A 22,064-nucleotide genomic window follows, 5' to 3' on the forward strand; every position below is an offset into this window, starting at 1 on the left:
GGCACTGTTCGTGCCTTTGCCGTTTGTATTGGAGCTATATGATATAGTGGTCCGATCCGGCTGAATCCGAGATATACAACGCCTCCAGTATATACAAGCCTTCATGCAAAATTTCAGCTCTGTAGCTCTTACGGTCTAGGAGGAGTTTGCGTTGATCCAGACGGACGGACGGACGGACGGACATGGCTATTTGAACTCGCCTCGTCGTGCTGATCAAGAATATATATACTTTATATGGTCGGAGATGCTTCCTTCTATGCGTTGCACACTTTTGACCAAAATAAATATACCCTTTTTGCAAGGGTATAATAATACATAGTTGTTTGTTAGTCTACAAGTGAATCTTAACACTTAAAGAGTGTTGGCCAATTTATACAAAGGTAAAACGGGCCTTTCAATACGTTTCATTCAACTGATGTCAGCTTAAGAAATGTTTGCTTAAAGTTTTCTGAACTTTCAACTAAGCTCCTAAATACTAAATAGTTGTCCCCTCAACTCAAGTGTATCAATTTATACACTTTAAATAATAGATACCTTCCTTTCCTTATAGATGCTACGATTTATCGATAAAAATGTGGGCAAAGGCTGAAAGTTTAAAATTATAATAAAATGTTTAAACAAAAATGATATCGATTGTTTTAAAAGTAGAAAATGGAAGGATAGTCGTTATATAAGTGGCAAAAAAATATACCGACACTTTAAAAAGTTGTTTTATAGAAAACTTGAATGTTATAAAAGAAAGGATCGCCCTATGAAGCTCTTTATTCGTATTTATTTTTTGGCAAAATTCACGCAAAATTCGCAAATTCCACACTAATATAAAAAGTACTTGCAAGTTCTACAATATTTTACCACTTTAAATTTTCTTAGCAATTTTTGCTGTGCTTTATTCTATAAAAATTTCTTAGAGAAAAGTTCTTTCAGAAAGGCCTTCAAAGTTCCTCTCTATAAAAGCTTTCAATTGCAATTATATCCTCTTGAATATTGCTATTATCATAATACTTATGCTTAACCCAGTTATTTAAGCATATATCATATTTATTTATTTTCCCGGCAGAGGAACTACTTAGGCTAAGCTAAATGGGAAATTTACACGAAAAATAGAAAACGTTGCTAAGGTATTTGCATATACCCTTTAAACATTTGGCGGAAAGTAGTCATATTAGTTTTCCTTAACGAGAATATAAAATGCAACTAAATGGGTTGTAGCCAGAGGGATTGAATATATTGTCACATATTAAGTGCCAGCTTGTTTGTTGGCCTTTAAATTTCAGAATATTAGATAGAGGGTATCATTAAGTCGTGTTATTGCGTCCTTAACTTTACAGGGCTTTTACTTTAAGTATCGTTGTCGTTAGAACGTTTGCCTACTTAAATATGCTTGAGCCGAAGGAACACTCAAACCAACCCTTCATAAATTCCAACACCAACACCCACCTACCCTTACCTTTCACACCATCCACCATTCACCTTACTTTCCCCACTGAAAATAACGCGACACATTTGTTGAGGCCATAATGTTTAATTTACAGCCTTGGCCTGGCCTTTTTTCTCCCCCTCCCCCGCCTCTCATTCAGATTCTCCTTCGCTCTGTCTGCTTGGGTAATAATCATAATTTTCATAATTTCTTTGCCACCTTTTTTGTTGTAAATAAACTCTAATTTAACCCTTATGCTAATCTTATATACCTTCTCGCTCACTCACTCACTCTCTGTCTCTTTCGTTTTGCAGGTTGCTGTTTTGTGACGTTTTATACGCGACGTGCCGCCTTGAAGGCTCAGGATGCTCTTCACAATGTGAAGACCTTGAATGGGGTAAGTTCCATCTATTTTCTATCTCGGCGAAAAAAGTTTCTTTTTATACACTTTAATTGACATTTTTGCTGATCTCGACGGAAAATGCGAAAAATTCTGACAGCTTCATCAACCTTTATTATATAAGCTAACTGACGGGGTGAGTGACTGACTAACTGTCTGACTGACAGATTGACTGGCATTTTGTGTTGAACTCGACTTGCAAAAAAAGAAAATGAAGGAAACAAAATGAAAGCAGAAAGCAGAGAAAAAATGCATACAACAAAATTTTTGAGCTGGCAAAAAAAAAAAAACCGAAGTAATTTTTGTAAGGAAAATGGGAAAATTGTTAGCCCAAGACACGCGCCAGAAAGTTTGTGTGTCTCTCACCCATGGAGAAGAACCGCAGGCACAAAAATGTCAATTTGCACTTTACAGCAGCAGCGGCAGCAAATCGGGGGAAAAGTTGTCAAGAGAAAAGCAGTGGAGAAGAGAGGGTCAAAAAATAGTAGTCATGTAGTAGTTAGACAGGGGGCAGGGGCCAGGGGTGCAAAGTGTCAGCAAAAATGTTGCCGACATTTTGGCAAAAGCAGCAGCAGCAACTTTTTTCTTTCATTTTTTTCCCAATGCGCTATCAAATAAGCATTGAATATTATTATTATTTGAAAGCCATGTGACAGGATAAAGGGTGGGAGATAGAGAGGGGTGGGGGGGGGACCTGTACAATGTTGGGGTTAGGGTTAGGAACATGACAATGCTTATGTCATCATGTTATCGGGCAACTGACATAATTTGCATGCAGAAACAAATTTTTGTGGGGAAAAAAATGACAAAAATATTTATTTTAGAAAATTGTTAGGGAAGGCCATCAGCAGAAAGAAGGAGCACATGTGCGCGCGTGTTTGATGCGTTCTTTTTTGCGATTTCTGCTGCATACCAACAGGCGTCCATATGTCGCATCGTTGTTGTCGCCTTTTCTTTCTGTCGATAGGAGTTAAAAACAATTTTGTTATTTATAGATTTTAGCTTTAGAAAGGAGAAAAAATCGTTTTGTGTATGAATGGTTAAAATATCTTTGAATTTTCGTTGCATACCTAAAGGGTTCCCAAACCAAGATTAAACACTTTCAATATAAAATAAGTATCGATAGTTTCACTGATAATTGACACACTTGTCAAACTTAAATGGTTTATGTGTGCTCACAACGTTCTCTCACTCTCTTGTTCTTATTGCCATTTCTCTTTGTGTATGCACTCTACTGTCAGCTGTCAAATACCTTGGCCCTGTTACTGATTAAATGCACAACCTTGCCAATAATTGGGATCATATTTTAACCAATTAGCCAGCCAACCAGGTAGAAGGAAAGTCAACTGACATAGTGAAGAAAGCGCTGGGCTGAATTGGCTGTGTGGGTGTCTGGTGGGTGTGTAGTAAAGTTAAAAGGGAAACTCTGAGCTGTTGTTGTTGTTGTATGCTCGTGTTTGACTGGTAATTGCTACTTCCTGCATATAAATAAATTGGCAAAATAAAAATGGGTAACAGCAGGAACGAAAACGAGTAGAAGAAGCAAGCAGCAGCAAGATGGAGAAAAAGCAAACGAAGGAAAACTCAAAATGGAGAATTGGCGGCGGCGAACAGGTTGGACCTGGTCCGTACTGCAATTTGTAACCAGTTGGCGGTATTGCGTGTATTATTTACGACCCCAAAGCGGGGAGGGGTTAGTAGTGGGGTAGAGAAACAGCGTGTGGAGGTTCAATAGAAGAAGAGGTAGAAGCGAATTACAGTCAGTGGCTAGAAGGCAATGTCCTTGTAGAGACTGTCGTCGAGGTAGTCGACGTCGTCGTCGTGGTCGTTGCTTGCCAATAAATCACGCGTCATTAGCCGTGCGAATGAAATGCAACCAACGAAGGATATCAGAAACTAGAGATGGTAAAAGTATATTACATAATGTATCGTCCTTTTTGATTCAAATCGATTTTGATGATCGCCCCCCAAACATTCCCCCATATTTGCAGATAGGTTGTTGTTGTGAACAAAGTTAATCATAATTTTAGCATTGTCCTTTTAAAGATTTTAAAAATCATGTGTCGATACCAATGATTATACCTTTTGTCCTCACGATGCCATCTCTACTTTTCATTTCTCAACAACTACTGACCTCTTGTCCCTATTTTCACGTTTTACACCCCATCTTCTTTGTTCGGCCGCCGTTCGGGCACGTTATGCGGCGCTTTAAGCTTGTTTTAATTAGAAGACACAAAGCGAAGGGGGAAAAAAATGCATTTAAACCAGGCTACAAAACTAACTAACGCATATTTTAGGATTTATCACGAGCTAGAAAAGGAGTACAGAAACGCCCGAATGGGAGTTGTAGATGTAAAAGAATTTGGTCCTTTGGGCCCTTACGACCGACCGCTGAATAAATGTGTTTGGCTTTTGTTAAGGATTTTGGCGGCAATTTTAGAAGCCTCCTTAACAACCGCCATTCTGCCTGCTGCTGCTGCATTCATTCATTATGCAGCTTAAGAGGGACATTCCACCCATTCCCACTACCATCTCCACCGCCATTCGACCAAAAAAAAGGTCGAGAACTAAATTCTGCAGTGGTTGTTGTTGTTGTTGTTGTGTTTGGCGCCTGCATTTACGCTAAAGCTCTGCAAATTAATCGCTGACTGCGTCATTTTGCCTAAACGGTGAGGGAAATGTTTGAGGGGAAAGCACTACGACACTGCGCTTCTAATATTTCAAATGTGATTAACTTGGCGAAATGAAGATTTGATAGAGAAGAGAACCCCAAGTGTGGAAAAATTGGGGTGAAATTTGAAAAATGAATATAAATGTCGGTTTTTAACTTACTCTCTCTTCTTTTTTTTCATTTCAGATGTATCATCCTATACAAATGAAACCCGCCGATAGTGAAAATCGCAATGGTAAGTTTTTTCAACAAAAATATATATTTCAAAATCTATGTCAACATCACACATGTGGTTAGGTCAGTCGTTTTAGGGGGAAAACCACCACGAACAAATCAACGAAAAAAAAAAAAAAACACCCACACAGATATACACACAAAGTGGTCAACAGAGTGTGAAAAATATTAGAGAAATTCACAATAGCAAACACTGAAATGCGAAAAAAAACGGAAATCTCACTCGTTTATTCATTAATTTTAGCTGAAAAGTATGCAATATAAAGTTGAGTGAAATTGAAGCGAAATAGTTTTTTGTATTGTGTACTACAAATTAAAACGAATGACAGATAGACAGCTACAAGTCCTCCCAATCCCATGACTCCCAGATGCCAAGCAAAAATGGAGTAGGGCAATATTGCGTGTCCAGAGCCTAAAAGCAGGCAATAGTATTTGACAGTTTTAATTGGCAGGTCAATGGACAACGTGTGAAGGAAAATTTAAAAACATTTTTCAGCATTTCTCATTGAACTTTACTCTCTCATTTCCACAATCTCGTTTTCCTCATTCTGCTCTTTGTCCTTTTTTTTTGGGCCATTGTCAGTTGTCGGTCACTTGGCAGTTAATTAAAAACCATCAATTATGTGAGTGAATGCCAGTGCAGAAAAAAAGTGTTGAACAGGGCAAAAACAAAAAAAAAGTTGGCGAACAAATTTTAATTTATGTTAATTTTTTTTTTTTGCTGTATTTTTGGCTCTCCACCCACACACTTCTTGTGGCGTCTCCCCTGCACATGCTGCTGCTTCTGCTGCTGGCGTTGCTCGGTGGTGCTTCTTTTAATTATACCCATGATATTAATCTGCTTAAGTGACCACAAAAATGTTGACTCTTTGCCATCCCATAGAGCCCAGAGGATGTGATGAGAGTGAGTGGAATGCCAAAAGCGACCTCTAGCGGCATGGTTTATTGTTAACAACTTTTAAATATGCTTGCAAAATGACGGTGGCATAGTCCATAAGCCGAGCTTGAATTTTTTATAGCTTCAATCTGTTCACTACAACAAAGTTTTGGAAAAATTTTAATAATATTAAAAAATAAAAAAATTTGTTGAGCTTATCTGATAAAAACTTGACAAAAATAATATATGTATATAACTAATTATTTTGAGCTAAACTTTACATTTTGCCACCCACTGTGGCGTTCTATATGCACTTCAGGATGACTAAAGGAAAAGCGCAAAAAAAGTCTGCCAAATGAAAACTTTTCCTGCATGTAATTACGCTTGTTAAACATGTCGTATGCTTAATAATTTCGGCACTTCCCCCAACCGCCCTCTTCTCTCTCTGTTTCTCTGTTTTTCCCTTCTCTTTCACTTTGTGTATGTTTATACAACTAAATTTTTTAGCTAATGTTGATGAAGATAGTTTTGTGTGTGTTGTTTAAAAAAAATTTCAATTTTAGATAAGCTTTAGCATTTTATTTCGACGCCCGCATTGCGCCGAAAACTATGCAATGCAAATTTAGTTTTGTGTATATATACATTTATTTTTTTTTTGGACTTGATCCAACATTTGTCCGCATTGTCTGTGTTGTGTGTGCATGTGTGTGTGTGTGTGTTTGGAGAAAATTGCATTTCAATACAAAAAGTTGCCTTCAATCCGACGCCACTCACTACTTGCCTCCCCTCACCTACGTTTGATCCTGTTCCTTGCCTTTAGTTTGTTTAACCTCAAAAAGAATACCCAAAATAAAAAAGAAAAAAAAGTAAAGTGTAAAAACTTATTTTTTTCCCGTTGGTTTTACACAATTTATGCCAAAAGCGGAAACGATATAATAGAAAAAGATGGCAGAAATATATTTTTTATTGAAGCGGATTTTGGCAACAAGCAAAAGGAACGAACGAAGTGAACGAACGGATAGAGAGACAGACACACAACTTGCCTAGAAATTGGAAAAAATAAAAAGACATTTGAAGTAAAAGTGGAAGAAATTGGGTAGTTGAGAGGGGGCAAGATGTGTGAGGTGTGGTAAGGTGAGCGGCGGGGAAAGGGAGAACGAAGAGAACAACAAACGGAACGGAAGGTGGCAATTTAATAAAATGCTTGAGTGAGTCGCCGAGTTTTGTTTCCTGTGTTGGCTCCCCTCCTGGCTTCTGCCTTCTGGTTTTTGCCTTGGTAAAAGTGTAGCATACTTACTGGCAGGCAAAAGCAGTGCAGAAGAAGCTGCCACATTTTTTAGATTGGTTTTACGAGTTTTGTGTCCTTGCTTGTTATTGTTTGACTGAATGGTTTATTTTGTATCCCGTTTTGAAAGGGTTCTTTTTTTTTTGGCTCTCGTCGCCCCCGTGTTTGCCAGTATATTCTAAAGTATTACGAGTACGAATTCTTGAGCCAGCGTGGGAAACATTGCAGCTAGCAGCCTAATACTGCGGGCAATGACAGAACGTTTGATTGATTTCTTATAAGTAAATGAATACTAAACCAATTTGGATCTTCAATACGTTATAACAAATTCCATTATTGTTTTTTGGCAAATTGCCATGGAGAGAATTATGAATTAATGTTTTGAAAGAGTTGTAAGCGACAGTAGAGACTGCCAAGCAAGATACACTTGGAAATTTTAATATAATATTCAGTCTTTAATTTAGTTAAAATTGTTTTTTATAATTTCTGAGCAGTTTTAAATGCTGTATCCTAAGGGTGGAGTGAAATTCGTTTCAATTCTTCATTTATTTTATTTACTCTTTTGGTATTAACACTTGAATTACAGCAGAAACATAAAGAAGGGGTAACAAAATGTTAAGCACTTTAGTTTCACGACACTTTATATTTTTCTTTGTTCTTCCTCTTTGACCTGACCCTGGACTTAAAACCCACAGACATTGGTAACACGAAAGATAGACATAAATACATCAAGAGAGAAAGCAAAAAAAGCTAAAAAATTGCAGTAATAAAAGCGATTTGCATTAGGTTAAGTAAAACAAAAACTCAAACGGGGAAAATCGAATGAGTAAGCAAGAAAAAGAAATGGAGGACCACCAAGAAAAAACTGCAACATTGGTGGTAATCAGAGCAATTTACATGCAAGCAAAACTTCAAATAGACAAGCCAAAGAGAGAAGAGGAGGGAGGGAGTAGGTGCGGCAACAAGGAGACAAAACTCCTCGTACTAGTTGGAAAATAATCTGCAATTTTTGTCAGAGTGCATACTTAAGGGGAAAAACAAGAAGCAAAAAAAAGAACTGCAACTCGAACGCGCGACGACAACAAGTAAACATTTTCTTCATATTTATACGACATGGAGCATATATGAATTTTCCCCCACTGCATATGAAATCGATATGCAAATGTTGTGTGAGGTTGAACCACTGGATGGTTGGTTGGTTGGTTGGTTGACGACAACAACGACAACTTCCTCCTCCGATGATGATAATGATAATGACGATGATGATGATGATGCACGTATTGTTTGGCTTGTAAACATGATAAAAATTCAAATTAGCCATTATAGGGCAAAAAAGTAAAAAATATGTGTCGAGTGAGTAAGTGTATGTACTTCTGTTCTGTTTCTCGTACTCAACTCTCTTGGCGTGGAAATGCAAAATGTTCTAGCAAAGGAAAAATTACCAAACGAAAGTCATAAAAAGGTGCTAGCTCAACCTTGAGACTGCCAAGTACAACAAATTGTATTTGCATTTCATTTACAGAATGGAAATCAATAGTCAAGGGAAAAACCACTTTTCATTAAGAATGTCTGCTTCATGAAATGAAAGGGGAATAAGAAGTGGCATTGACAGAGAAACAAATATGCGAAAGAAAGTAAAAAGTAATCTTGTAAGTTGTTGTTGGCCACTTTAAGATAAGTTTAATTTAAAGTTATGCAATATCGAAATCATCGCATCCTCTCATTCTCTTTATCTTAATTCAAATATCTCTTTCATTTCTTACTCTCTTGGCCTTACTTTTATTTCTCATCTTCAGTCATTTGAGTTCTAATCATAATTAGCAGCACACACGCAATACAGTTACCAACTTTTTTGTTTATGAGAAGTAAAATGTGTTAATTAACTCATTAGCAACCAGGTCCAAAAGAAGCAATAACAACTAAGCCAAAGAAAAAAGAGAAGCAACCACACGAGGCACATGCAAATGAGTAAAAAGCTACAAAAAAATAAGTAAAATGTGTTCTTTTATTATAAAGAATGATGACTTTTAGATACTCTGTATTCATTTACATATATCTATATCAGTTTAAAGCCTGCCAATAGCTTTTATGTTTTTTTTAATACTTTTTCATTAAATCTATACATTTTTCCTGAGTTGGATAAAAGTCGATGGTCGATTAGCGATGTGTTTAGTTGTTATTTGCTTTTTCGTTCTAGATATACCCAAATTTCTTCTATTTGAATACAGGGTATAGAACAAACATTAAAAGTCATTTAAATGAGAGCTAACTCACATCAGCGGGGAGTACTCAACAAAAAGTTGTAAATCAAGTTTTTCTAGTCGACAAAAAGGCAGAAGAGGTGAAGACGCAAAGAATCTGTTTGCTCTTTTTGTTGTTTTTTTGTTTTTTTTATCAACATTTCGTACCTATTCTTTCTTTCTCGAGATGGGCAGCGATTTGTTGTCAATTCTCAGTTAGTTGCAACTAAAACGTCAATCAGTTCAAATCGCTGCCGTCGTCTGCCGTTGAAATTCCGCTGTTTGGTATTTAAATACGAAAAAAGTAAAAAGTACAAAGTAAAAACGAATACAATCCAATAGGCGATACATTGTGTTTTTTTGTTTATTTTTATGACCATTGGATGCATGTGTTGTTGTGACGTTGCTTAATTAGTTGCCATCGCGCCGATGTCGTCCAACGACGTCGTCCTTCCTCCTCACAGTCACTGATTGATGTCAATTTATTTTTAGTGATTTTAATCGGTTCCGTTCTTCGGTTCGTTTGTTCGATTCGGTCATATACATATATATTTACGCATTGTGCAAAAAAAAAAATCATACACATATATTTAAATCGTGGAAAACATAAAAATAGCTAGAACTTAAATCGATTTAGTGTATCGAAAGTGTAAAAGTGGTTCTTTTAAAGTAATTTAATATACAGGGTGGCACTTTGAGTAACCATGTTATAGCTTTATTTTGGAGCAGTTTAAAACAATATAATAAAAGTAAGTTTTTATGTATGATGATAAAAAAAATCTCAAAAATAAATTTAAGATTATACTATCTGAAAAATATAAGCGAAATTTTGAAATATTTTAGCAACCATAAATTGTTTTATTTATGGATAGATCAATAATAAGATAGGCTATGACGTAGGTGATGAGATCTATGGTTAGAAGGCTAATGGGATAAATGATAAGATAGAAAACATTAAATATATGTTAAGTAGGTTTTATTTTTTTAAAGCGAATTCAAGCTCAAGCTTTGATTTGAAAGCTCAAGTTTACATTCTACTTTATTTCTATTCATATGGAATCCTCGCCTTGCTAAACCCTGTATGGAACGTAATTTACCTCTCCTTCTGCAGTTCACTCCTTCCAATTCTCTGCCCCTTTCTTCATCATTTGCTCTTTTGTAAAGTTGAAATATCTCTGCAATTGTCACGATTCTTTTGTCCTCAAATCTGTCTAAAATTAGACATATGCAAATTCCACTCTCTCTTCGATCCCTATAAAAGCGATACCATTCGATAATTGTTCAATTGCAATCACAAGAGATCACAACTTACTTCTGATGCCAGCAATTGTCTAAGAAAATCAAACAAAATCCGATCAACAGAAATCACCCAAACAAAAAGTTATTAATGAACAAATTATTCTTAAATGTTTCTCACTCTCACTCTCTCTCTCTGTCTATGTTAAACGTTAAATTGTAAAAGAAACAAACAACAAAAACAACAAGTAAAACTTAATAATAAATATTTTTTTCTCGTTGTGTGCGTGGCTAAAAAAAAAGTGAAGTTGAGTTGAACGGCGAAAGAAAAAAAAAATAAAAATAAAGGCAAAAGAGTCAAAAGTGTTAACTGGATGATAATTGAGCCCGAGAGTTGATTTCGTGTTTAATATTTATTATATTTGCTTATTGAATTTTCCACTCATTCAATTTCGATTGTTGTTCTTAACGCTGTGTGTGTGTGTGTGTGTATTTGTTTATCTCTCTGTGTGTGTGTGTGTGTGTGTGTAAATAAGTGTGAAATATTTTCAAGAATTTTCTCTTCTTCGTTCATCGTCGCCGTCGTCGTCGTCATCTGACATGATAAATAATTCAACTGCAATTGGTTTCGTAAATAGCCAAAAAGACAGAAGAGCTGGAGGAGGAGAAAAATCAGTAAACGAAGTAGAAGTAGGAGCAGGAGGAGGCTTGTTGGTAGTGGTGGGAGGAACACCTAAAGGCAAAGATCATAATGACGATGTTGTCGAACCAGAACACCGTCAGCAGCATCAGCATATAGCCAGCAGTCAATTATCGTCCGTAATTGAGAATTTATCCAATAATAGCGACATCGTTGCTGCCACATTGTCCTTATTGCCAACATCGTTCTCGTCAATATCCTCTTTGCCGTCGTTGTCGTCATCATCGGCGTCGTCGTCGTGCTCCACCTTAACATCGTTCGACTCTGCGTCGACGACCACAACTACGCATAAATCCTATCCGCCAATAAATTCAGCATATTGGCTGCCATCGTCGAATCCATCACCTTATGCAGTGCCAGGTAGGCCACACTACACACACGCACACACACACACACACACACCAGCATGCACACACTAACGAAGAGTACAATTTTTGGTTAGTGATGTCAACGTGAGTCTCCCTAACATTGCATGACAACAATTTAGACAACAAGAGAACGAATTATCAAATTTTATAAACGTTAGATTCCCTTACGATTCCGTTATTATATCAATTTAAATTATATTGATTACTTTGAGGAAAATTAATATGTTCATTCATCTCAAAGCTGAGAGCAATAGTTCTATCGACTTTTTTCGATCGTTCATAACCAATCGGGATAAAACGACACTTGAACTCTTTACAAGTTTAAATTGTTTTGGTTTATTTTGAAGATGTTCCTTATATCAAAATATTGATTGAACTTCTTTGGTAGTGTCAAAAACTTACAAGAATCTTCCATCATCCCAGTCATTGCTAAGCTTATCAATTGCCAAGATTTTATATTCTTGTCCAGCTCGTTTATATAGCCCGAACTCGGCATGAAAACCAATCACTTCTGTTTTTCCTGATGTCTCTCTTCATCAGCAAGACGAGTGAGAACTTTATAAAACAAGTATTAACTACTAGTTAGGTTTAAACGCCTTACAATGAAAAAATTGCTAAACCAAGTGACTGAATAACTATTGCTATTTAAGTCAACTTTTGTTCGAACTCTCAGATGTTAATTAACAAGATTGCTGATGCCTATGAAAAATTCCTGTCCTGCCCACTGTTAATTAGGGAAAAAGCTTTCAATCGTTTGCATTCATGAATCCAAAGGATGTATGGACCCTTGAGATGAACAAAACCTCAGGCAAATTTTCCAAAATTTCTTGGCATCTCTTCACTTTTCAGTCATTCTATGGGACGAACAAGCAACCCTGTTGCAACAATCTGTCCATCTTCATTGACAACTGCTCTCACTCCCACTCCATCTCATCTGCCTCACATATCCTTCTCGTTTATTGATGGTCTGTTGATGCTGGAGTGTTATCTACCTTGTCACAGGACTCAGTCAGGGCCAGCAGTAGCTGGAGCTTCTGCCGAAATTGTCCTCCGTCAGCCACTTACATTGACATTACCATATATATCCTTCGGCCCCTTTCTACCTCATTCCTTTCGATGGCTTTTAAAATTGGGTAATTAAAGCAATTTATTGGTCGCGTTGTCATTCGCCTGAGCCACTGCAGATTGGAAGGCGAAAAGGTGGGTAGAGAATGGTCGCAGATTTTCCGTGTTGGTATCATCATTAAGTTAATTACCCAGCCTGAAAAATCATTCAAGTGACATTTGGAAAAAGTCTCTTGAATTTGTATTTAAAAGGAAAATTAACTAGTTTCTCATAAAATGGTAAATAAAATTTATATTCCATTCCCCTATAAAATTTATAACTTGACATGTACTTAATTTTAAACTTTAATGTCAATTGCACCACAGATAACTCCTCAGGACTTTTAACCTCTCTCTCTCTTGGATCACATTTCGCTGCTCTCTTCTGCTTCTCTGCCTCTTCACACACTCTCAACATCATCTCCCCACCTTTTCCAATGTCTGCCACAGACACACACAGACAATTTCCGCTTTTCATTTCATTATCTGTTCAGGCACAAACCAGCAAAAAAAACAATAAAATATAAAAAGCTATCCATGAGTTAATAGTGGCGACTTAAAAGTACCCTGTAAAGGTTAAATTAGTAGAGAAAAATGTAGAAAATTATTTGTTTTAAAAAATAATTTTAAAGTTTTTCTAAATGAAACTATTTTGCCAAATCCTGCTTACTTTGTGTCTTCAGTTATTTCTAGAAGCATTTTCCAATGGAATGAATATGTGTAAATATATTGTAAGTCTTTAAAAAGACTCTTTGAAGTCCTCTAAAAACATTCCATTAAAAATGCCATTTAAATTTGATAGTTCTCAATATACTCTTTTGTATTTAATACACATTTTTACGGGGTATATGAAACAGAGTTTCAAAAAGAACAGATGCCAAACATTTAAAACCATGTCAATTGGCCATGCCCTCTTTTGCCTCTCACCTGGTTTAACGCCCACTCCGAGTTCACTTGGCCACAAATTTACACTTGACTTCAACATTATTAACACACACCCTCCCACACACACCTACTTATACAATACAAACAAAAGGTTTTTCCAGTTTTTTAAGAGGCAACAAAAATTGTGCAAATTTTCTCCCGGGTATGTTGTGTGGCTGTGTGTGTGTTCGAGTCATTGACATACACGTGTTGCTGTTCTGACACTTTTTAAAACACACACACACACGCACACACACCTTAACCACTCCCCTCATTATTTCCTTTTCGATGTTCTGGGATGATGATAAAGTTAACATTTTACACTTAATTTTCAATCATGAGTAAAAAGAAAAGAAGATTTACCAATGGTGATGAAAACTGTGTTTTTTTTGGCGAATTTTCAACAGTTTTGTAACAGTTCATAAATTGGCTCACAGCAGCAGCAAAATGTGAAAATTTTAACTGGACTTTAATTTTCTGCTAAATTAAATGGCAAATGAACTGCCACATAGAGAGAGAGAGAGAGAGTAGGACCCGGCACGTGACTTCATTCCTTTCGCCCTACCTCTCCTCTCTCTACACACACTTTTTGCATATTTAAACAAAAATTGTGTAATTTTTCGCACACAAATTTATAACCTTTAATTGCTTTGACCCAAAAACGCCCAGCAGCAGCAGCAGCAGTGGGACCGACCTAGCAGCTGCAGCAGGAGAGAGGAGTGGCAGGCATCAGGCCACAAATGCCACATTGCCTATGGCCCAGCAGGACCTGCATAAAGTTCACTTGCATTTTCCTGGTTTTTTTTTTTCTGTTGCTATGTTGCCTAATGCACTTTCCCCATTCACATTGTGTGCCACATTTACCCACATAGCAAAAAAGATGGCAAGGGGAAGGGGGAATCTGATGGGTGGTTCGGAATCTTTGGTCCTTCCATGGCCACATTCTAATCTGAGGCAACTCTCGAGTTTCCGTTTCCAGTTGCCATTTTATGCAAATGAATTGGTTTTTAGTGAAATACTTCACACTTTGCCCCCCTCCCTCATCTAAAAACTGAGGGGGGCAGAACAGGGAGGAGCTCATCAACCCAGAAGCCCCGTCGTAGCAAAAGGGCAGCTCTAGAGGCTGACTCCGCGTCTTGTCTGACATGGCAAAAAGCGTGACAGCCCTTGGATTGAAATGACTTGACTAGAATAGAGGATATGCAACTAGAATAGATAGCTTCGTTCTAGTTTGAGTGGCAGGCAGAGATGAGAGAAAGGGGGCAACCTAGCCGAATGAGTGACTAAATGATTGTAGCAACTGCCGGCCCCCCGTAACGTATAAGTGACTGAATCACTAACCAAGTTGAGTGACATTTCTGTTGCAAAAGCTACAAAGGTTTTTAAAATGTTTTCATTCGTTAATGAAATTTAAAGATTACTGCATTATATTCGATCCAAAATGGGATCGAATTTTCCCTACAAAAATCGATAGAAAAGATATCTTTCCCCCAGACCATGCCAATTTTAGTTTGCTTAGATAAACGTAAAAGTGAAAACCTTTTAATTCAGTCATAACCCAAAGATAATCTGAACTACTCAGCTCCATTGAGAATATAAAAATTTTAGTAGATGGTATATTGTTTATTTGCATTTTCACTTCTATTATCAATGGATGATTTTTATCTATATAATCAGAGAGGAACATAAAATACCCAAAAAACCTCTTATTATTGTTCCCTTTTTCAGCTCATTCCCCAATATTATACACACACACACACACACATTATAATCATAATCAAACTGAACAACGCATAAAAAAAGGATAGTAGAGAGAAAAAGAGAAACAGAAGTTGGGGAAGACGACCCGAAAACCATAAAATACAATAAAGGAAGTTGAAAGTTCTTCGACATAGAAACCCATTATCACAGTTACGCACAACAACATACACACACGCACACACACACACACATTTGCCATGTTCACCCTCTCTTATAGTCCGATCAAAAGTTTTAACCCCTCTATAATGGACAACCATTTCATTCATTTTTGCTGCTTGTTGTTCTTGTTGTTATATATCTCTTTTTCGGCTATCATGTTCATGTCCTTTGCTTGACCCCCAACAAAATGGAAAAGAGAGAAAAAAAACGGATGTGTAAAAATGCAAATAATTTTCCAGAAAAAAAAGAAACAATGGAATGGGGAACAACTTTTGCCTGCCTCCTGTCCTTTTGGTTATTGTTATGCTCTTGATTATGTTGTTGTTGTTGTTGCTGTTGTTCTTTGGTGTAGAGATATGTCCTTATATGAGCACTGAAACATGTCCTTTTTATTGCTTCTACATGAAAATTTATGTTTGTGTTGGTATTGGTGTTACTTCTTATGCTCTATCCAAAAAGTGTAGCCTATTTATTTGGGATGAGCTTTGGCCTTCTTCTTTGGTTAATAAAATTAAAATACTGTGAATTTATAACCTTAAATATAGGATCTGAGTAAAAAGTTTCATAGAAACTAATGTTTATTTATTCATCAAAGTAATTTCTAACACATTTGTGTATCAAAATGATAAACAAGTCTATTTCGAGGAACATGTGAAATATAATTGATAACCACAAAAGCACAATGAAGTAAAATTTTAAGACAATGGATTTAATTGGTCAATGAATTGTGCTTAAATATTTCAGTTTATAGAGCATTGCCACATTCTTTATGTTATCTTCTTCCTGTACATGGTTTTCCTTGTTTGTGTTGACCAAATGTGAATTGTGAGAGAATGGGAAAGGTTGGGGTAGAAAAAGAATGGCTCATTTTATTGGCTTCGTTTCGTGTTGTTGAAGTACATTTTCTGTGGCTTTCGGCTTGGCTCAAAATGTCATATCGATTTATTAACCTGTACGAACTATTGTCCATCCTTCCCCTCACTTATACCACATCTCCCCCCTTCAACCATCAGTAAGTTCCTCCCCATTCTTTTTGCCTGTTGATAAATGAGGCAAGTTTTGTTGAAATTGGTTTCGTTTTCTTCTATAACAGTTTTTTTTTCTCTCTGTATTTTTTTTTGGGTGTTGGAATTTATTTCTTTTAGTGTCGGCAGTTATGGGCATAATGGAAATTTATTCACCAAGAACTTTTCATGCAATTACGTCTCTATATATCTTTTGATATGTACATATATATGTATATACGTTCTACCCACTTGATATTCAATATTTTTGCGGATTAAATACAAAAAAGCAGCAGCAGCAGCAGCTAAACCCGACGAAAACAAAATTTCAATGCAATTAAAATGTAAATTTTTCTTTGCCTCTCACAAAGTTTATGCAATCGAAAGTAGAAAGACGAAAAAACAGAAACAAAAAATGGAATGAGAAAAAATGAAAGAAATGGCCAAAGGATATGGCTAAGGATGCAAAAAGCTAAAACCAAATCGACTAGAGAAGAAGAAAAACAAAATTTATACAAAAGATGGCATTGACTGTGTAAAAAGGGGAGATAAAAAGTCTGCTGGGCAAGGCTACATAAGATAAAAAAGATGAAGTAGCCTGGTAGAAAAGCGGGAAAGTCCTTTAAAAACATAAAAATTTACATTGAAATATGATTGATTAGAGTTTTTAATACTCTACACAAATATAGAGACAAGGGATTAAAATTTAGACTCTCAAATATATGATACAATGAAGACCACGAAAATTAGGAGTTACTTAATATAAATTGTAATTTATCTAAGCTAAGCAACTGAGTATATAGAATATATTAAAGATTGTTCGATTTATAGTTGTTATTGCTTACTTTGAATATAACAAAAGATAAAATTCGGCTTAATAGAGATAGATAGCATTATCTTTTCAATACTTCTTTTAAAGATGGTCGATCTTAAGTCAAGTTATATTAAAGATTGCATTTCTTACATTAAAGCTTTATTTCATTTCCCTTACCAAAGTCAAAATATTTTCCATAATTTTGTGTGGTCTCTCTCAACTAGTTGAGTCCAATCTTCTTACCTTAACTTTTCCATACCCAAGCAATAAAAACGAAAGTATTTTCGTGCTCTCACTAGACAATCCAATCCAATCCCATTCAGGGCCCTTCCTCTACCAAGCAACATACTTTATATACCTACTGTGTGTATATATAAAGCTACAACTTCTTTCCAACAAACCAAAAAGAAAAAACAGCAAACATTTTCCCTCATTCGAAGAACATTTTGCTGCGATTAAAATTTAAATTTCATACATTTTCCCTTCACTACTCAACTACTCCCCTTTTACCTTGATGCACGGGCCTCTACACGATGTGGAAATTAAATTTAATAATGCAAGCAATTGAGAATTTCATTAAGTGCCCAGGTGATATATATATCCATATCGTTTACACGGCCAAAATGTATGAAAGTTGGCCCAAAGGAAAAAAGAGAGAGAGATTGAAAGTGCAAAGAAATTCCATAGTTAAATAATTTATATAGGTGCCCCAATTGTTATATTTTAAAGGTTATGACATTCTAATTGCATTAAGTCATATATCAAACAATTTTTAGACTAAAGAATTTTAAATTTATAAAATATAGAATGTAAAATGATTCAGATACTGTATCCATACTGGAATGAGAAATTCAATACGACAAGATTTAAATAAGTGTGCTTCATCGATTTAGTTTCGCTTCGATTAATTCTACCAGCTTTTATCTAGAATTTTGTTTGTTGAGTAAAATTTAAAAATTTCATTTGAGTTCATTGTTCCATGTGGCTTATTGATAAGTTTAGCGTGTTTCTGATGCTGGTTTTGGCCGATGCCGCAGCGCCTGATTAGATTTTCCACCCTACATGTCCCACAGCCAGACAACCCAACCACCCACCTGCTGCTGCTGCTGTTGCCGTGTGTGAAAACCGCAGCCACAACAACAACAACAGCAAGAGAGGGACTAGAACGTAGAGTTGGCAGGAAGAGAATGGGAAGCGGCAAGAGGAGTCATTACACATTATTTTTGTGAAAATTTGTTAAATATGCCAAACACGCAGCGATGCATGCAAAGTGGCGAGTCAAGTGGTGAGAAGAGAAGAGTTGTGGGTGCGGGGGAGAATGAATACAGGAGAGAAAGAGAGTAGTCAGCCAGGCAAAAAAACCGAAACCCCAAACCTGAACCAAGCCAAGAACCCAACCAGCCATGGCATTGCGTACGCGTTTGCTCATATTTGTGACATAAATAAGCTAAGCCAAGAGAGTGAAGCAGGAGCAAGAGTAGCCGGATGGAATGGCGGCAAATATGACCCGTTTTCAGCCTGCATACACACACACACACACACACTAAAACACAAATATACATATAACAGGAAACGAGAATGAACATCAATGTCCTGGCGCCCAGGTTACTGTTGGCTGGCTGGTTAGCTCCTCGCTTCGTTTCGGTTTGAGTGGCCATGCAAAAATGGCCAGCAAAAAAAAAAATATGCATAATGATGAGGAGGACGAGGAGAAGGGGGGAGAACACACAGGTAGCTCTTAGAGTACACAAGTGGCAGCAGCACTAGCCCCAATCCCGTGCGTCCCTCTTTTATTTCACCCTTCCTTTCGCGATGCTGCTGCTGCTTTATGTTTTCAAATTAAAGTCGAAAGCGTGGCAACACTTAATGTGCGCCACTAGAAGCAGATTAGTTGCATTACTCTACCCCTATCCCCCGCCCGATTCCAAGTCCAATCTTCATGCCACCCTCTATTACCATCATCTCTCTACTGGAGCTATCGTTTCTGCCAGCTCTCAGTGCTAGAGCAGTTTTAATATTTTAAAAGGAAGAAAGCAGGCGGCAGCAGAGCACACAAGGCTTAAAAGTTAGTCAAGTCCGACTTAACTGTCCCTTATTTAGTGTCGGAGTATTAAATTTTCCCCAAAAACCCATTCACTGAAAAGGGCTAAAAGGAACCAAATCTCTGGTTATCGCATACATATCTACCGCCTGCTGATTTTCCAAACACACATAATTCCTAAACAAATAGAGCCAACCAAGGCCCATAATTATCATCTATTGTTGCTGAATTATGATTTTATTGCCAAAATTATAAAGCAAGAGAGATAGTTAGATGAGGAGATTGGGAAAAAAAGGGAAAATGGGGAAAAGGGGGGAGGGTGGTGATGCAAAATCTGTTTTTGTGTTAATGAAAATCTGTTTTTCGTGTGTGGTTTGGGTCCTGGAAAATCAATTAAAATTATAATTAAGCTGCTTATACATGCAACGATAAAATTGATTTTTTGACTTTTTTCGGGCTTAACAAAAATTACCACAAAATAAATTATATAAGGCAAAATATATTATTTATCAATAGTTTATGTGTCCTCCAAAACAGAGGAAAAATTTGTTGAAATATTGCAAATATTGTAAACATTACAAGAAAATTTCAATAGAGAAATTATATTATATATTTTATCCATTATAAATATTATAATAATCGGAATTTGTATACTATGAGTGAACTTTGCTCTCTTCCTTTTAAATAAATAAATTATAAACTATGACAGTTTTAGGCACAATTTTGCAAATTTATAATAATTATACTTCCTAAATTCTAATCTACATATTAATTTTATTTTAGAAGTTATAAATTTGTTTGAATGAGTTGTCCTAAAAAATTTTTAAACACTTCTTTACTCATACGGGTGACATCATTCGACTTAACTAGATGTGTAAGAGAAAAACCAAATGCTACCATTTGTTGCTACGTGACTTTGGTCTAGAAAATGACATTGCCCATTGCCATTTGCCAATGTGTTATCAACTGGCAGCAAAAACTGCTAAGGGGAAAAAAGAGGAGCATCATCATCAGCCAGTGGCATGGCAGAGCCAGCGCACTATGGATTATTATTATTATTTTTATGATTATTGCCACTAGCACAGCAACTGTGCAATTGCAACTGCAGCAACGAACTAGTAGAAATGTGGGGCAAGGGCAGGGGCACAGCAAAAACTAACTGCATTTGAGCTATATTATCATAATCTTGCCAGATCTCATAAAAGGAGAGAAGGAGTAGTAGAAAAGCAAACTGCGCTTAGTCAGCTCTCGAAGAAGAAAAATTGAAATTTGAAATTCATTGAATTTCATGATGAAGTTTGGAAGAGAGAACCATTTGACTTTTAGTCTAATTTAAACGTAAATTTAAATTTGCGTAGATTTTTCTATGCTGGTTTTTTAATTAACAACTGTTTTTTTGGCCAGTTTTCATTTTAACTTCATTTGGGAAATTTTAACCCTCTCATTTCGCTTTACCTATCTTTCACTCTTTCGATTCGTTGGCTAAATTGCCTATTTGATAACAATTAATTTGTGCATTTGCGCATTTTGGCGTGTTTGTGCAAATAAATTAGCTAACAATTTAGAGAAACGAACTGGCTAGAAGTGGATAGGGCGGCGTAGAAAAATATGGGGGTGTGTAGGGTGGAGGCGTGGCAGCTAAAGTGCAAATATTTGGCAAAATGTTAAATGCCTGCCAATTAGTTATCGGACAAAAGGGAATGCATTGCAAATTGTTGCAATTTATGCAAAATTAATTGAGCATTCGGAAAAACACTAAATAACAACAACAACAATTGCCAGACAAAGTCCGCCTTAACCAGATCCAAACAGGTGATGAAGGCAGGGAAGTAAGGAGGGGCGGGGCTTTATGGTATTCAGCTAGTTGGGAGGCATCCGACAATAACCCACTTGTAGCCAAGTTGATATTATATTACCATTAACCTTAGAAGGCCAATGCGGTTGGCTATGGGCTTCCGCGTTATTCATGCAACGATTAATTTACCAAGGTTAAGGTCTGCGACTGACAATGAATCAAATCTGAGTAGTCAGGTGCACCTATGCATAAAGTTAATGCAAAATTAAAAGCTTAAATGTCTAACAGAGGAATGTAAACGAATTTTCGAATTGGCAAAATTCACAGTATAAAGTTTGAATGTTGACCAGGAAGTTTCAAATGTATCCAAAGATATAAACACACTTCTATTAAGCATTTACTTCCAGCTAAAGGAGTGATTGCTTAACAATTTAAGACAGTTCTTTAGGAATGAGTTGACATAATGTCCTCAAAGATTAGGATTTAGTATTGTTTTTATAAATCCTTACTGATTCTATGCCCTTATCTTTACTTCGTTTATAACTATTTCAACCTCTTTCACTTCAAAATATGAGTTATTGTTGAATGAGTTTTCAATCATTTGAATAAAAGGAGTTTATTAAAGAATCTGCTTTAACTGATTGAGAATTATATTATAATTTCTTATTTGCCGCAACAGTTTTAATTGACTAATGACTGTTTTATAAAATTTAACAATTTAATTCACTCTATTGTAACTAAGTTTGTATTTGGAGGGGTATAAGAAAGTATTCAACCTAATAAATTATTTACATGTGAACAATTTTTTAAATTTTAAATTTGTTTTCTCTTTATTTGCAGAACGTAAGTTGTTTGTGGGCATGCTAAATAAGAAACTAAACGAGAACGACGTACGCAAATTATTCGAAGTTCACGGAGCCATTGAGGAGTGCACAGTGCTGAGAGATCAGAACGGACAGAGTAAAGGTTGTGCCTTTGTCACATTTGCCACAAAACACGCTGCCATTTCGGCCATTAAAGTGGTAAGTAAAATC

General features: G+C 36.3%; 1 protein-coding gene across 2 annotated transcripts in view; it reads left to right on the forward strand.

The window, feature by feature from the left end:
* The window catches only part of LOC6642195 (CUGBP Elav-like family member 2), an 83,683-nt gene that overhangs the window by 46,402 nt on the left and 15,217 nt on the right, over positions 1-22,064 (forward strand). For both annotated transcript variants that reach the window (XM_002065477.4, XM_015178394.3), the window contains exons 3-5: positions 1,732-1,814; positions 4,675-4,723; positions 21,871-22,052. In XM_002065477.4, coding sequence (XP_002065513.2) covers positions 1,732-1,814; positions 4,675-4,723; positions 21,871-22,052 — 314 coding nt within the window. The remainder of the gene's footprint in view (positions 1-1,731; positions 1,815-4,674; positions 4,724-21,870; positions 22,053-22,064) is intronic.

The sequence above is a fragment of the Drosophila willistoni genome, assembly GCF_018902025.1.
Source record: "Drosophila willistoni isolate 14030-0811.24 chromosome 2R unlocalized genomic scaffold, UCI_dwil_1.1 Seg167, whole genome shotgun sequence".
Lineage (NCBI taxonomy): Eukaryota > Metazoa > Arthropoda > Insecta > Diptera > Drosophilidae > Drosophila > Drosophila willistoni.